Source organism: Pan paniscus, chromosome 18 (genome assembly GCF_029289425.2).
Source record: "Pan paniscus chromosome 18, NHGRI_mPanPan1-v2.0_pri, whole genome shotgun sequence".
Lineage (NCBI taxonomy): Eukaryota > Metazoa > Chordata > Mammalia > Primates > Hominidae > Pan > Pan paniscus.
This window is the reverse complement of record NC_073267.2, coordinates 56277062-56293580: the sequence shown is the minus strand read 5'-3', so window position 1 is coordinate 56293580 and position 16519 is coordinate 56277062. Positions and strand designations below refer to the sequence as shown.

Below are 16519 nucleotides of genomic sequence, written 5' to 3'. Positions count from 1 at the left end.
GTGCAGCTGATGACTTTAAGTTGAAGTCAGTGCTCATATACCATTCCCCAAATCCTAGGGCCCTTAAGGAACATATTAAACCTACTCTCCCTATACTCTATAAATGGAATAACAAAGTCTGGATGACAGCAAATCTGTCATGGTCTACTAAATATTTCAAGCCCCCTGTTGAGACCTACTGCTTGGAAAAAAAGATTCTTTTCAAAATATTATTACTCATTGACAATGCACCTGGTTACCTAAGGGCTCTGATGGAGGTTTAAGAAATTAATGTTATTTTCATGCCTGCTAATCCATTCTGTAACCTATGGATTAAGGAGTAATTTCGACTTTCAAGTCTTATTATTTCAGAAATACATTTTGTAAGGCTATTGCTGCCATAGATAGCAATTCCTCTGATGGATCTGGGCAAAGTCAATTGAAAACCTTCTGGAAATGATTTACCATTTTAGATAGTACTAAGAACATTCATGACTCATGGAAGCAAGTCAAAATATAAACATTAACAGGAGCTTGGGAGGAGTTGATTACAATCCTCATGGATGACTTTGAGGGGTTCAAGACTTCAGTGGAGGATGTAATTGCAAATGCGGGACACACAGCAGGGTCTCACTCTGTTGTCCAGGCTGGAGTGCAGTGGCACGATTGTGGTTCACTACAGCCTCGACCTCCTGGGCTCAAGCATTCCTCCCACCTCAGCCTCCCAAGTAGCTGGGACTACAGGTGCACATCATGCCCAGCTAAGATTTGTATTTTTTTGTGAAGATGAGGTTTCACTATGTTGCCCAGGTTGGTCTCGAACTCTTGAGCTCAAGCAATCCTCCTGTCTCAGCCTCCCAAAGTGCTGGGATTAATGTTGCAATCTCATGATAAAACTTGAACAGATGAGGAGTTACTTCTTACGAAGGAGCAAAGAAAGTGGTTTTTTGAGATGGAATCTCCTGGGGAAGATTCTGTGAACATAGTGGAATGGCAACAAAGGATTTAGAATATTACATAAATATTAGTTGATAAAGCAGTGGCAGGGTTTGAGAAGATTAACTCCTTTTTTTTTTTTTTTTGAGACAGGGATTTTCTCTGTCACCCAGGCTGAAGTGCAATGGCGCAATCATGGTTCACTGCAGCCTTGACCTCCTGGGCTCAGTGGATCCTCCAACTCAACCTCTTGAGTAGCTGGGACTACAGGCATACGCTGTCACCACATGGCTATTTTTAAATTTTTTGTGGAGACGGGTTTCACCATTTTGCCCAGGAATTTTAGCCCAATTTTAACATCAACGTGTGTACACTGTTTTTTAGACATAATGCTATTGTACTTTTAATATATTACAGTATAGTGGAAACATGTTTATTATATACACTGGGAAACAACAACAAAAAATTGAGTGTGGCTCTCTTTTTTGCAATGGCCTGGAACTGAACCCCCAGTCCCTCCAAGGTATGCCTGTAAATGGACCAAACAGGAAGCAATCTCGTGGGTTTCATATTAAAAGCTTTAAACATTTATATACCTGTTATTTATACAAAGTGTGCTTACAGGCATTTACTATGTAAAATTGTAACTCATAACTTTCCTTTAGTTAACAATTGTAGAATAAAAAGTTATCAGTGGAATAGCCAGTCTCTGTAATAAATGCATATTGGTAAATTTTCTCTGAGCCAAGTGTACAGTTTGTAAATTTTCTTTCTGTTATGTTTGTTCTGATTGTTTATTAAGTATAACTTTGGGTCTGTCAAATTAAATATTTAAAAGTAAGCTTACGTTTTGCATAGTTGTTTTTAAATTTCACTTTTTCTTTCTTTTTCTTTTTTTTGAGACGGAGTCTCGCTCTGTCGCCCAGGCTGGAGTGCAGTGGCCACAATCTCGGCTCATTGAAGCCTCAATCTCATAGGCTCAAGCGATCCTCCCACCTCAGCCTCTCTACTAGCTAGGACTCCAGGCATGGGCCACCACGCTCAGCTAATTTTTAAAAATCTTTTACTTTTTGTAGAGATGGGGGTCTCGCTATGTTGCCCAGGGTGGTCTGGAACACCTGGGCTCAAGAGATCCGCCCTCCTCGGCTTCCCAAAGTGCTGAGATTACAGGCGTGAGCCATTGCGCCCAGCCTCGAATAATTTAATTTTAATGTTAATTTAGTAAGTATCAGTCACGGACAGATTGGAAAAAGAAAAACATCTGATCCCTCATCTTGATAGTGAGTAGCACTGGTTTACACAGCAAGGCTGCTCCTTGAAGGCTGACACTGCATTTTATTCAAATTTTCCTGACAGTGGGACTTAGGCAATTATATATTGAATAAATAAATGAATTTTCACTCCGCTGCTGGGTCCAGTGGTCTCATAAAATGTCTATCATAATTTCTCAATGATTAGCCTTGGTAACATCTACTTAAGTTTATTAAATGCCAGGATCCACGCAACGCCCTTCACCATTCATTCCCCAGCCTTCGCTCCCACGGTCTCTGTGGGGATGGGGCGTGCCCAGCACTACGGCCCGCCCTACCTATGCATTCGTTGGTCGAACTCGACGCCCGTTACTGCCGAGTCCCGCCCAGGCCTTGCCCCCTCGCAGTCGGCCAGGCCGAGAGGAGGCGTGGCCACTGCCGCGCCGGGGCGGTCTGGCGGAGGCGGGGGAAGGTCTCCCCTCGTCTCGTGATACTCTGGGCGAGCTCGCGGGCGGGCTGTGGGTCGCGAGCCGCCGTGGGAGCGCGTGTCGCGGTCCCCAGGAGCCGCCGGCCGACGCTCCGCCCCGCCCCCTTGGCGCGCAGGTCCCGCGCGAGCTCGCGCACGCGCGCGCGCGCACCCGCCAGAGGCTTGTTTGAGGCCCGCGGGGACTAGGCGGGCGGAGGCCGGGCTGCCGAAGTGTGAGGGGAGGAGCCCGAGCCGTCGCTGCTGCCGCCGCTAAGGGAGAGGAGCATGTCTGCAACTCGAGCCAAGAAAGTGAAGATGGCCACCAAATCATGCCCCGAGTGCGACCAACAGGTGGGTGCCGGGGGCCGGGCGCGCGGGCGGGCGGCAGTGGCTTGGCGGCCGTTGTCTGTGGAGGGGGCCTCGCCGGGCTCCCGGAGGCCGAGCGGTGGGCAGATCCTGGGGCCCGCCGGCGGCGGCGGGGGTCCGGGGCCGGTCGGGCTGCACCGAGGGGTTTCCCGGGAAAAGCCCGGGGCCGTGGCCCGCCAGCGTCCACCTGGCGGCGGCCAGACGGCCAAGCCCCTTCTTGATGTGTCCCGGCCACTGGAGGAGCGCGCCTTTGGTGGGCTCACCGGGCGGCTGTCTGGAGCCCCAGACTCTCCTCGCCGGCGGCGGTGACAGCGGTGGGAGTCTGCGGGCCGCAGCCCCGGCGAGAGTGCGCCGCACGCCCGCCTCCGAGGCCAGGCCCTGGCTCCGAGAGCCCCTCCTGCGGCCGGGGCGGCTTTGTTCCCGGTTCCGACGGGTGCGGGGCTTCCCCAAAACGGCCCCTCCGCGACCGGGGCGGGCGCCTGAGTGGGACAAAGGGGGCCGCGTGTAATGATTTTGAGTTTCGGCGAATTTGGAGATTTTTTCCCCTTCCTCATGTATTTATTATATTTTTGCTGTGCAATCGCGAATCCTGCCTTTACATCGTTGTTAATGGGTCATGATTGAATAAAGCCCCTGTTTAAGCCCTTCCTCCTTTTTGGGCGCTCCTTACTTCCCCACCCCTCGCAGTATCCACAGTTACAAATTTGGCCTGTCTGCTTCCAGATCTGTATACCTGTCTGTCTGAATGTCTCTCTCTCTCTCTCTCTCTCTCTCTCTCTCTCTCTGTCTCTATCTCTCTATCTCGTTTCTTGAATTTGAAACGATTCCTTTCTACATTGAGTTCATGGTGTAATAGTTGTAATTTAAAACATCTCATTTCAGTGATCGCTGTGTTGAAGCGTGTCTCAATTCTTTACTGGAATAATAGACATTCCTTTAAGCCTTAACATCTAATGAGTTAAAACTACTTCAGTTAAAACCATTCGTAAGGCCCTCGTTTGTTACCAACATGTAGATCTGGGTGTGTTTTTTCCTTTTCCACTGAGTGGATTTTTTAAAAATGACTACCTTTCTCTCCTCCCCTCCCCCCACCGCCTTTTTTTTTTTTTTAAATCAAGAGTAATTTGAAATGGCTGGAGACTTTTTAATAAGCTGATTTTAGTGCATTTTTCAAGGAGAATTCTTGTAGGTTTTTCAAATCTTTTAACAGAAAACATGTTACATGTTTTATTAAGTATCCTTTATGGGCTGTAGTAAAAATGCTTATCAGAAAAAGGTTGTGCAAGAAATACAGTGTAGGAGCTATACCAGTATGCAGTATAAAAACAGTTTAGTCATGTTTTCCAAAGAGTTACTTTCATTCTTACTACTGAACTAAATTTGTTAAATTTTGACAAAACTGGACTTTGCAATATGACTCTTTGCGGGAGATTATTTCAGTGTTTAAATCATTTCCAATTATTGCAGTTAATTGTGTAGAAGTGTAAGGTTTACATGGTATGCGTTATGCATTCCAATTTCTGTAAGGCACAAGTATTTGCAAATCCTGACTTTGTTCTAATTGGCATAAAGCAACCTTTTGGGAAAAATAGCCACTTTTTATGGCTATTATTATATAAAAGAGCAAAGGATAATAAACTTATAGGAGTTTCTGAAAAACTGTTCAACAAAACAAGATCAGCGTTTTATTTGGAAAGATCACATTCATTTTGTTATACACCCCCTCCCCCATATTTATTCTTTCATATAAAATCAGCTTACCCAGCTTTGGCTGCCATAACAAAAGCATGATTATGTTCTGGTGAGGGCTCTCTTCTTGGCTTGCAGATGGCTGTCTTCTTGGTGTCCTCACATGGCAGAAAGAGGGTCAAGCTCTCTCCCTTTTCTTAAAAGGTCCCTAATCACATCATGAGGGCACCACCCTCATGACTTAATTTAAACCTAATTCTCTCTCAAATGGCCCATCTCCAAATACCATCACATTGCGGTTAAGGCTTCAATATATGAATTTGGATGTCGAGGGGTGCATAATTCCACCCATAGCAAACTAGTACATAATTTAATGAGTTGGTTTGTTTTGTCCTTTATTCCAAATACTTAAGTGAATATAACATACATAAGGACTAATTAAAACTTTTGGTGATATGAACCTGATGTGAAAAAATAATGGATTAATTTTAGCTTTCTCATTATTTAAAAGTACTAGCTTCTTTTAGTTATAAGCCAGAATATGATTATAATCCAGAAAGCCATTTTCTAAACATTAGAATACTGCTATGATTCTAAGTTGCCTAAAAAAAATTAAATTCGAATTTAGGTATAGTTTATAAACATAAATGTAAAATCTTTAAATTTGAGATTTCCCAGTTGATTAGATTTACTTATGTGTGTGTGTAAGTTTGAAAAATGGGTACAGAGATCAGCAAAGAAGAAAAAGCTAGATTTTCAACTGCTTTGTAACATCTCCTTTGCAGGCTTCTATTGAACATATCATTCTAAAACATCTTAAACCACAGTGCTTTTCATTTTCAAGGGGTTTCATATCCATCAATCACTCAAAATTACTGAGCCATTTTGTGTGCATCAGTGCTCAAGATTCTTGTCAGTTTTCTGGTATCTTTTGTGTATGCTTCTGTTTTTGCCTTCATTTTAAAAAAAAATAGAGCAGCTTTTTTTAAATTTAAAGGACATTTTATGTGATGTATATAAAATATGTCTGGTATAAGTTCCTTTGGTTCTTTCAGTAGTAAAGAATATAAATGAGTTTTCTGTAATGTAATTATTTTGGAGCTTTTAAAAAATCAGTTAAATGGCTGTGTGCAGTGGCTCACACCTGTAATCCCAGTACTTTGGGAGGCCGAGGCAGGTGGATCACGAGGTCAGAAGTTCCAGACCATCCTGGCTAACACGGTGAAACCCTGTCTCTACTAAAAAATTAGCTGGGTGTGGTGGCATGCACCTGTAGTTCCAGCTACTCGGGAGGCTGAGGCAGGAGAATTGATTGAACCCGGGAGGCAGAGGTTGCAGTGAGCCGAGATCGCACCACTGTACTCCAGCCTGGGCGACAGAGACTCCGTCTCAAAAAAAAAAAAGTAAAAAAATCAGTGAAACACTATAGGACCAGAATTTTTTTTTTTTTTTTCAGATTTAAAAAATCCAGGCTGGGCATGGTGGCTCACACCTTGTAATCCCAGCACTTTGGAAGGCCGAGGTGGGTGGATCACCTGAGGTCAGGAGTTCGAGACCAGCCTGGCCAACATGGTGAAACCCCATCTCTACTAAAAATACAAAAATTATCCGGGCGTGGTGACAGGCACCTGTAATCCCAGCTACACAGGAGGCTAAGGAAGGAGAATCACTTGAATCTGGCAGGCAGAGGTTGCAGTGAGCCAAGATCGCGCCATTGCACTCCAGCCTGGGGGACAAGAGTGAGACTTCGTCTCAAAAAAAAAAGATAAATAAATAAATAAAAAATCTGTTTTACTTATAAAACATACAAACAACCTAAATCTTTTTTTAAAAAAGTGAATTAATGCCCAGTAAACTATCAGTAAACAATACTTTGAATATTTTATTTTTTTTAAAATCCTGAAAGTGTAATATTAGAATTTCATTACTGTTAGGTTTAGTATTATCAACTGAAATTTAAAGAAACTTTAGTGTGTTTGTTTAAAATCTAAATTATACTATAATTAATGAAATGAGGTTAATATTACTGAAGTTGTCCAACCTATTTGATAATTATTTTTACATGATCTAGGGTGGTGATGGTGGTGGTGGTGTGTTTTTTGTTTTTTGTTTTCCAGGGCAGAGGTTGTGGGGAAGGAACTTTTTATTTTAAATAGGACTATAGAATGAATTAACTCAGACTATAGAATGAATTAACTCAAACTATAGAATGAATTAACTCAGGCACATGAGGGTTTATTGAGCATAAAACACTTTCATTTGTGGATGAAAATCAACCTGTCAATTCAGTTAGTCAGTGTTTGTGCATTCTGGGTCCCAAAGCCAAATGTATACTTCTCATCTAACTGCAACACTGTTAATTCTGGAGATGGATTGATATGAAGTTCTTTTGTATAAGACTGAAACCCAAATTCAAATTTATTGAGTTTCAGTAGCTGGAAGAAAATGCTTGCTGATTAGGAAAGGAGCTGTTGAGTAAGAACATGCATTTGCGTATTTTGGATAGCATTAATTTAAAACAATTTACATTACTGTGGATGCCCTTAATAATATGTTTAGGTGTAAAGGAAATGAGTCAGTTCCTTTGAGCTTGGTTTCTATGAAGATACGAAATTTGAAAAAATGTCAGACATCTATTTTAGACAGATTTTACACTATTTAAAAAATGTAGCATTTTTTTGTCGTGATTTGAAGGGATCTCATTACATTCTTAACAAAGCCAGCTGTTAGACAAATCTGGAGTTTGATTATTTTTATTGATTTCTTTGTTATTTTTCTTAAATACAAATTGGAGATCCTTTGTTCAATGTTTTTATACAAAGAAAAGGAATTATTCTGCCAAAATTTCAATTTAGCTCAATTAGATCAAGTGTTTAGATTCTATAACATGAGGCATTCTGTACATACATAGATAAAAAGCTTCATAATTTTAACTCAGTTTTTACATAGCAGAACAACTGCCAAATGGGGGAATTTATCTTACAAAGGGAATTGCAGTTTTCTTACTGTAATTATTCTGTAAATACTTTTTCGTTGAGATTAGTTTCAGACTTTTGGTGAACATGTCTTGATTCCAAGGATCATTAACTTTGATATGGGTGAAATGATTATGGGGAAAACTAAAAAGTTTTTTCAATGATTTTCAGTAGCACTTGGCTTAAAAAACAGTTATAAGTTTGGAGTAGAGAAAGGAAATTTACGTATTTTGCAGATTTGGAAACAGAAGCTTGAAGATCTTAAATATCTTGTCCGGAGTCATTCCTGGAACTAAGATATAAGATTCTGGATCTAAATTCCTACTTTCTCCTACATTCTCTTTTTTTATGTCAGCATACTTTTGCCCCTCAAACTGGTTATTGTTAGAAAGAATAAGACCTAATATTTGATAGCACAACAGGGGGACTATAGTCAATAATAATTTTTTTTTTTTTTTTTGAGACAGAGTCTTGCTCATGTTGCCCAGGCTAGAGTGCAATAGTGCGCTCTTGGCTCACTGCAACCTCTGCCTTCCAGGTTCAAGCGATTCTCCTGCCTCAGCCACCCAAGTAGCTGGGATTACAGGCATGTGCCATGACGCCTGGCTAATTTTGTATTTTTTTTAGTAGGGATGGGGTTTCACCATGTTGGTCAGGCTGGTCTCAAACTCCTGACCTCAAGTTATCCACCTGCTTCGGCCTCCCAAAGTGCTGGGATTACAGGTGTGAGCCACTGTGCCCAGTCCTATAGTAAACAATAATTTAATTGTACATTTAAAAATAACTAAAAGAGTATAGATTGTTTGTAACAAAAAGGAAGAATGCTTGAGGGGTTGAATACCCAATTTTCCATGATGTGATTGTTACGCATTGCATGTCTATATTAGTGTACCCCATAAACATGTACACCTACTATCTACCCACAACAATTTAAGAAAAATCTGGTTGCTGTAAACTATTCTTTATTCTTTGTCAGTGGTAGTTGATATCTTCTTCTCTCATGTTAGAATCCTGAGTTATTTTCACTTCTTCCCACTTTATCACCAGTCATCAGTTTGGGCCTTTGTCTATTTTTCTTGCCTTGGAAACTCTGGCAGATCTACCTTTTTCCATTTCCGTTCTCACTATTCCACTTGGTCCTTCATAATCTTTTACCAGGATTACTTTAATGACTTCCTACCCACTCACCCTTTTCAAATTTGTTCTATACCGTAAAAAGCTGTCAAACTAACATTTTAGGAAATGCTACCTTTTTTTCCACATACTTCCCCTTGCTCTGACCCTATTACAGTTTTCTATTGGTCACTCACATCAGTGCATATTTAATACACATTTATTTTTTATGGTATTGGTATGGTATAGTCTTCATGGTTTTGTTAAGCAGTAGAAGAATATGAGTATCAGGCCCGGTGTGGTGGCTCACTTCTGTTATCCTAGCACTTTGAGAGGCTGAGGTGGGCGGATCACGAGGTGAGGAGTTCAAGACCAACCTGGCCACTATAGTAAAACCCCATCTCTACTAAAAATACAAAAATTAGCTGGGCATGGTAGCGTGTGCCTGTAGTCCCAGCTACTTGGGAGGCTGAGGCAGAAGAATCACTTGAACTCAGGAGGTGGAGGTTGCAGTGAGCCTAGATCATGCCACTGCACTCCAGCCTGGGTGACAGAGTGAGACTCCGTCTCAAAAAAAAAAAAAAAAGAATGTGAATATCTATGTGATATGATACTCATCTCAGATAATTTGTTGTAAGGAGTTGAGGTTTAAATAAATACATGATTCCTCCTTCAAGTAATTTATCATTCATTTGAGGAGACCACATAGACACTGAGAAATTTAACAATAGAAAAATAGTAATAATATATATTTTTCTTTTTTTCCTACAGGTTCCTGTTGCATGTAAATCATGTCCTTGTGGTTACATATTTATTAGCAGAAAACTTTTAAATGCAAAACACTCAGAGAAATCACCACCTTCTACAGGTAACTGTGAGTTTAATACATTTTTAGCTTTTTGATGTAGAAATGTAAAGTTAATTTTTGTGAAGTTACTATTTACATTTTTTGTTGAAGTTAAAAGTTTAAATCTATTCAAGTGTTTTTGGCTTTTATTAACTATTGGAATTAGTTTACGATGTTGGTTTCATGTGCATTCCATTTAAATGTTAAGTCCCTTACAATGCTGATAACGCTTGTAACAAATTTTTTATTTTTGAAGGTGGAGAACCATTGAAAGGTTTTAGCAAGGGAGTGACCTGATCTGATATAAAAACTTTTTTAAAAAATAGCTTTAGTAATAATTGGCATTGAGTAAATTGGATGTATTTGAAGTGCACAGTTTGATAAGTTTTGACATATGTATATACCAATCAATCACCACAATCAATATTATGAACATTCATCAATTTCAAAAGTGTCCTAGTTCCCGTTGTAATCCCTCCTTCCTGCTACCTCCACCCCAGGTAACCACAGATCTGCTTTCTGTTACTGTTCGTATTTATGGAATCATATAGTATGTACTCTTTTTTGCCTGGCTTCTTTCACTGAGTGTAATTATTTAGGATTCAGCCATGTTGTATGTACCAATAAGAGTTCATTCCTTTTTATTGCTTAGTGTAGGAGTCTTTGTATGGAGATTTGTTTATCCATTCTCCTGTTGATGGACATTTGAATTTTTTCTCTCATAATGGTGGTAAAATTTGCAGCAACTTTTAAGTTTTGTTTTTTTTTTTTAAACTAGTGACCGTTGAAAAATATAGCTTGGTTTTGGTATGAAAATGTTTTTAGACATGTTGGCTATGTTTTACAGTTTCCTGACTGAGGATATCCAAATAATGATTTTGTTTGAACTTGTTGCTTTTCCATTAACGTAGACAAATTGGATTTATTCAATAGACATATTTATTAATATTAAAAGATACAATTTTGTTACTTATTCTTGGCTAAAAGCAGACCTTCATACGGTGGTGACCTCGAAATAAGAGTAGGTTCATTACAAATATATACTGAGCACCTGCTATATGCTAGACACTATTCCAAGCCTTGGGCACAAAGCACTGAATTCTACTGTTAAGGCAGATTTACTGGTGTCATGGAGCTTATATTCTTGTGGGTGGGAGATAGACAGTGAACAAATATACAGAGAAAATGTAACCTTGTGATAAATGCTTTATAGTCCTATGAAGTGACTGGAAGGCTACTTTTGATTGGGTGGTTAGAGAAGGCCCCTATGAGGAGGTGACATTTAAATGGAGTCTCAGTGGATAGAAGGGGCTAGCCATGATAAGATCAGGGAGAAGAACATTCTTGACAGATGGAAATAGCAAGTGCAAAAGTTCTAAGGTTGGAAAAAATTTTTTATATTTTAGGAACAAAAAAGACCATTGCGATTGCAGTGTAGACAGTATGATTAGAAGAGTGGAAGATGAGTTCACAGGGCTAGGCAGAGGCTAGATTATATAGGGCTTTGTAAACCAGAGTAAGAAGTTTGGATTTTGTTTGTAAACTGTGAGGAGAAACTGTCCCTGAGATGGGGTGGGATGAAGTGAGGAGAAGATGGCATCCTCTGATTTGAGTTTTAGAAAGATCATTCTAGCTGCTGTGTAGAGAATAGTTTGTAGGGGTACAAATATGGAAGTGGATTATTGCAGTAGGCTAACTAAGAATACTGAGTTAGACAAAGACTGATTATAGTAGCAGATGATTCAATAATAATTTTTATTTATGTCTGAGAGGTTTATTTATCTTAGGTCTATATAGAAGTGGCAGGAAACTTGTTTAGTTCCATTTCTGTCACTGTTTCAGTTCTCTTCTCATCATGAGAATGAACATAATTCACTGGTTCTTAAAGGCGGTTGCTGGGTTGGCTGTATAGGATTCATCCAGAGAACTTGTTAAAAATGCATTTCTGGATCTTACTCTCTGAGAGTTTGGTTTAGATAAAGGAACCCTGAGATGATGATTCACTCGGTAGCTATTTTGGGGTGGCGTGTCAGCTCAGTGCTGAGTTTCTAAAAATGAATAAGACATGGTCCTTGTTCTTAGGGAGACAAAGTGCTTATTTTTTTAATTCAAGTATTTTTGAGCTCCTTTTATGTACCAGTGATTCAGATGAGAAATGAGTTAAGAAAGTCAACAAAGATAAAAGAAGGAACAGGGCCAGGCATGATGGCTTATGCCCATAATTCCAGCATTTTGGGAGGCCGAGGCAGGAGGATCGCATCAGCCTGGGAAGTTGAGGCTGCAGTGAGCTGTGATTGTACCACTGTATTCTAGCCTGGGTGACAGAGTGAGACCTTGTCTAAAACAAAATGAAAAAAAGAAGGAACAGATGATACAAGTGTTAATGAGTTGTTAAGTTTAACCAGTTAAACCAGAGGGAAGAATTTAGAAGATTCCCAGATCTCTGACTTGGATTGCTAGTTAAAAGAGAATATAAGAGGGAAAACAAGCTGTGGGGGAAAGATGAAGAATTTAATTTTGGGTATAGAAACATCATCCATGTAGATTTTTTTTTTTCAGTTGGACATATAGTCTGCAGCCTCAGCTGCAGGTAAAACTTTTGAGCCATCAGTGACTAGATGGTACTTGTCATCATGGAAAATGGATGAGCTCGCGGTGCAGAGTTTGTAAGTTAGGAAGAGGAAGGCATTCAGGGACTAAACTGTGACAGACACCAATTTTACAGACAGGTCAGATCTACTAAGAAGAAATGTCAGCTGTAGGAGAAAAACCAACAGCACAATGTTATGTAAGTCATGGCGATGAGTTTTAAGAAGCAATTCATTATTATTTTGTATTTGGAGTTTCCTGAGATTTCCTTGTTTAGTAAGAGTGGTCTTTTGACTTTGAAGTGAAGATGAAACATTGAAGCCCAGAAATCCCTGCAGGAGGAGGAAGAACCAGCAACAAAACCAAACCAGAAAGGAAGGAGAAACATCAAGGATAGGCTGTGCCATAGAAACCACAGGAGGAAAAGATTTTAGGGAGAGGATTAAGAGTATTCAAAGCCTCAAAAACAGTTTGGTAGAGTACAGACGTGGGGGTCAGAAAACCTGGCTTCAGATTCAGATTCTGTCCCTTTCTAAGCAGCCTAGTTAACCTCCATGAGCAACTGTTGTTTGTTTATAAGATAGATTTATAGTACCAATGTTAGAGGATTGAAGTACATATGAAAATGTCTAACATTTGCAAAGCATGGTAAGTTTTATGTACTCAGTAATTCTCGTTTTTACAATTAAATTTCTTAGAAGTAAGATTTGCCTTGGATAATCCCATGGTATGTAGGGAATTGAGAAGAGTTTAAGGTCACTACAATTTATCAAGTGCTTAATGTCGTCAGTGAGATATAGAACATTTCAGTTTTAAGGAAAGTAGTGGAGAATTAATAGGAGAAATGAAAATATACACTATATATCTGAAAGATAACCAACTTCACTAATTATCAGGGAAATGTGGTTGAAACAAAATGCCATTCTTTTTGCCCACAGTTCACATAAATGTAAAGAATTTCTAAGTACTTTCAAGAGTATGGCAAAATGGATAGTCTCATACTGTTGGTGGGAGCATTAGTTGGTACAGCCATTTTGGAGACCAGTCTTACCAGTAGTTGTTAAAAGGTTTAAATACACATAACCTAGAATGCAGAGCTCTTAATCAGTAGGTAGGTAGCCTAGAGAGCCTAATTGTTTATATACACAATGAAGCATTTACTAGGGTTTTCAAGGCAACACTTTATAATAGCAGAAGGTTGTTAGTAAGCCAGATGTAATCAGTAGGGGAATGGTTAAATTAAGTAGCTAAATTATCTTTTAGTTAATAGTATGTGCTAGTTTGAACGAATGATACAGATTTTATGTACTGAAATGGAAAGATCTCTAAAACATTGTTAATTTAAGGAAAAACTGCAAAACAATACTTGGATATGAGCTTGTTTGTTTTTAAAACCCCACAAAATGATTTCTACATGTAGTATTAATAAGTAAATACATAAATGGATAGATAGGTAACTATATAACAAGTACAGAGTCAAGGAAGACTTGTTTGCATAAGTAAACATCTTTTTAAAAAAACTATAATTAAAGCTCATTGATTTTAAAAATAAAGCTGTAAAAGATATTTTTAAAATTTCACCAGGTTGAAAGCTCTTATTTAATTATTGTACACAGTTTGTGATGTGCAGGAGAAAAGAATCTGTTAGGCTGAATAGATTTAGCTAGATATGAATTGTTTAAAACTCATGTTTTTCATATATGCTAATCAATTATTTATACCTTCATAACATGCAGAGAAATAGGGAGGTGGTAGAGTAAAACTATATAGAACTTAGTGTAGCTGAAAATATGTATATATAAAATCTATTACAGGAATTAATGAAATTTTTTTTTTTTGAGATGGAGTCTCGCTCTTGTTTCCCAGGCTGGAGTGCAATGGCACAATATTGGCTCACCACAACCTCTGCAACCTCTGCCTCCTGGATTCAACCCATTCTCCTGTCTCAGCCTCCCAAGTAGCTAGGATTACAAGAATGTGTCACCACACCCGGCTAATTTTGTATTTTTAGTAGAGGTGGGGTTTCTCCATGTTGGTCAGGCTGGTCTCAAACTCCCGACCTCAGGTAATCTGCCCGCCTCGGCCTCCCAAAGTGCTAGGATTACAGGCATGAGCCACTGCGCCCGGTGGAATTGAGTTTTTTAAAGTTTAAAATTAATTTTGGTGAGAGAAAGAGATGCGTGTTAGCAGTAACACTGTATTAAGAAATGCTCAGCCGGCACGGTGGCTCACGCCTGTAATCCCAGCAATTTAGGAGGACGAGGCGGGCGGATCATCTGAGGTCAGGAGTTTGAGACCAGCCTGGCCAACATGGTGAAACCCCGTCTCTGCTAAAAATACAAAAATTAGTTGGGCGTGGTGGTGTGCACTTGTAATCTCAAATACTCGGGAGGCTGAGGCAGGAGAATCACTTGAACCAGTGAGGCAGAGGTTACAGGCTGGGCACAAGGTCTCACACCTGTAATCCCAGTGCTTTGGGAGGCCAAGGCGAGCAGTTCACTTTGAGCTCAAGAGTTCGAGACCAGGCTGGGCAACATGGCGAAACCCTGTCTGTAAAAAAGAAAAATACAAAAAATTAGCCAGGCATGGTGATGTTAACTGTGGAGGGTGTCCAGGTTCTTGGTGTCTTGAACAAAGAATTGGACGAAACACACAAAGCAAGGAAGGAATGAAGGGATTTATTGAAAATGAAAGTACAGCGTGGGAGTGGGCTTGGAGCATAGGGGCTCAAAGGCCCTGTTAGTTACAGAGTTTTTGTGAGTTTAAATACCCTGTATTTGGGGCACAGCCTATGTAAAAGGAGAGGATGAAGTAAGGTTACAAAGTCATTTACTTGGCCTATGCCCTATGGAGAGGATGAAGTAAAGTTACGAAGTCATTTACTTGGCCTATGCCCTATGAAGAGGGTATTTCCTGTTATAGCTGAAGTGTGAGATTGCCTTAGTTCCCTGCCTCCAGACCCTATTTTTCTGCCTCAGTGGTGTGTGCCTGTTGTCTCAGCTACTTGGGAGGCTGAGGTGGGAGGATTGCTTGAGCCTGGGAAGCAGAGGTTGCAGTGAGCGGTGATCTCACCACTGCACTCCAGCCTGAGTGACAGAGTGAGACTCTATCTCAAATTTAAAAAGAAGAAAATTTTAATTATAAAAACTATAGAAGAAAAAGTAAATTTCTAAATGGACACTAGTTCATAAAATTTAGAATTTAAAATTTAATAAAATTTAAGATTTAGAATTTCCTGTAAAGGAAAGAAAAAATAGTTGAGACAGTAGGAAATTATAATTGCTTATTAGTATTTTAACTATGAAATTTTCAGTGAGTAAAAGGTTTAGAGTAAGCATAGTCAAATAAATAACCTCCTCATTTTTTTACTGGGAGAAAGAAAAAAGGGAAAAAAACCCTCAACTTAGTTTTCAAATTATTCTTTAATATAAGTTAATAGGCTAAGGCTGATAAGCAAAGAAGTTCATAAGTGACAAGTTCACTTTTAGTTAAGGGAAAAAAATGGAGAAATGATTATCACCTGTACCTTTTATAAATCCAAAGTGATTGAGTATTAATTCAGTAGTATAAGTGGTCCTCAACTCTGAATTACTTGACTGTGGAGGTTTGGTTCTGTTATTCAGAAAGTATTGTTCTTTACTTGCTGGCCAGGGGCGGTGACTCATGCCTATAATCCCAGCACTTTGAGAGGCTGAGGCAGATGGATCACTTGAGGTCAGGAGTTCAAGACCAACCTGGCCAACATGGTAAAAACCCATCTCTACTAAAAATACAAAAATTAGAAAAAAAGAAAAGGAAGCATCTTCCCTTACATGCTAATTGCATAAAAGTGCTGTACATTCCTGTATGGAACATGGCTTTTATATAGTTGATTTTTGTGGTTTTTTTTTTTTTTTTTTTTTTGCTTTTTGATGAAAAAAATGCATACCTTTACCTCTGAGCCTGTACTTTTAGGTTCTTAATCATATAGTCTATGATATCTATATTCATCTTTAAAACACTTTTCATAGAGTTCTTTGACTTCTAATTAAGACTGATTGTTTTTAGGTCTGCCGTACAGCTATTGTACTAGGATTTCTTTCCATTGTACTCCCAGGATAATCCCACTCTTTCTTTCTTTCTTTATTTTTTTGAGACAGAGTCTTGCTCCATCACCCAGGCTGGAGTGCAGTGGCCTGATATCGGCTTACTGCAACCTCCACCTCCTGGGTTCAAATGATTCTTCTGCCTCAGCCTCCCTAGTAGTTGGGATTACAGGTGTGTGCCACCATGCCCAGCTAATTTTTTTATTTTTAGTAGAGACAGGGTT

The 16519-nt window shown here is 39.5% G+C and overlaps 1 protein-coding gene across 3 annotated transcripts in view; it reads left to right on the top strand.

The window, feature by feature from the left end:
• The first annotated feature begins 2541 nt into the window (after positions 1-2541).
• The window catches only part of C18H16orf87 (chromosome 18 C16orf87 homolog), a 29779-nt gene continuing 15801 nt past the window's right edge, over positions 2542-16519 (top strand). Inside the window, exons 1-2 of one of the 3 annotated variants that reach the window (XM_034940099.3) lie at positions 2542-2982; positions 9546-9642. In XM_034940099.3, the coding sequence (XP_034795990.1) occupies positions 2917-2982; positions 9546-9642 (163 nt within the window). In that variant the 5' untranslated portion in view covers positions 2542-2916. The remainder of the gene's footprint in view (positions 2983-9545; positions 9643-16519) is intronic. The other 2 variants (XM_034940102.3, XM_034940101.3) reach the window with 2 other exon arrangements.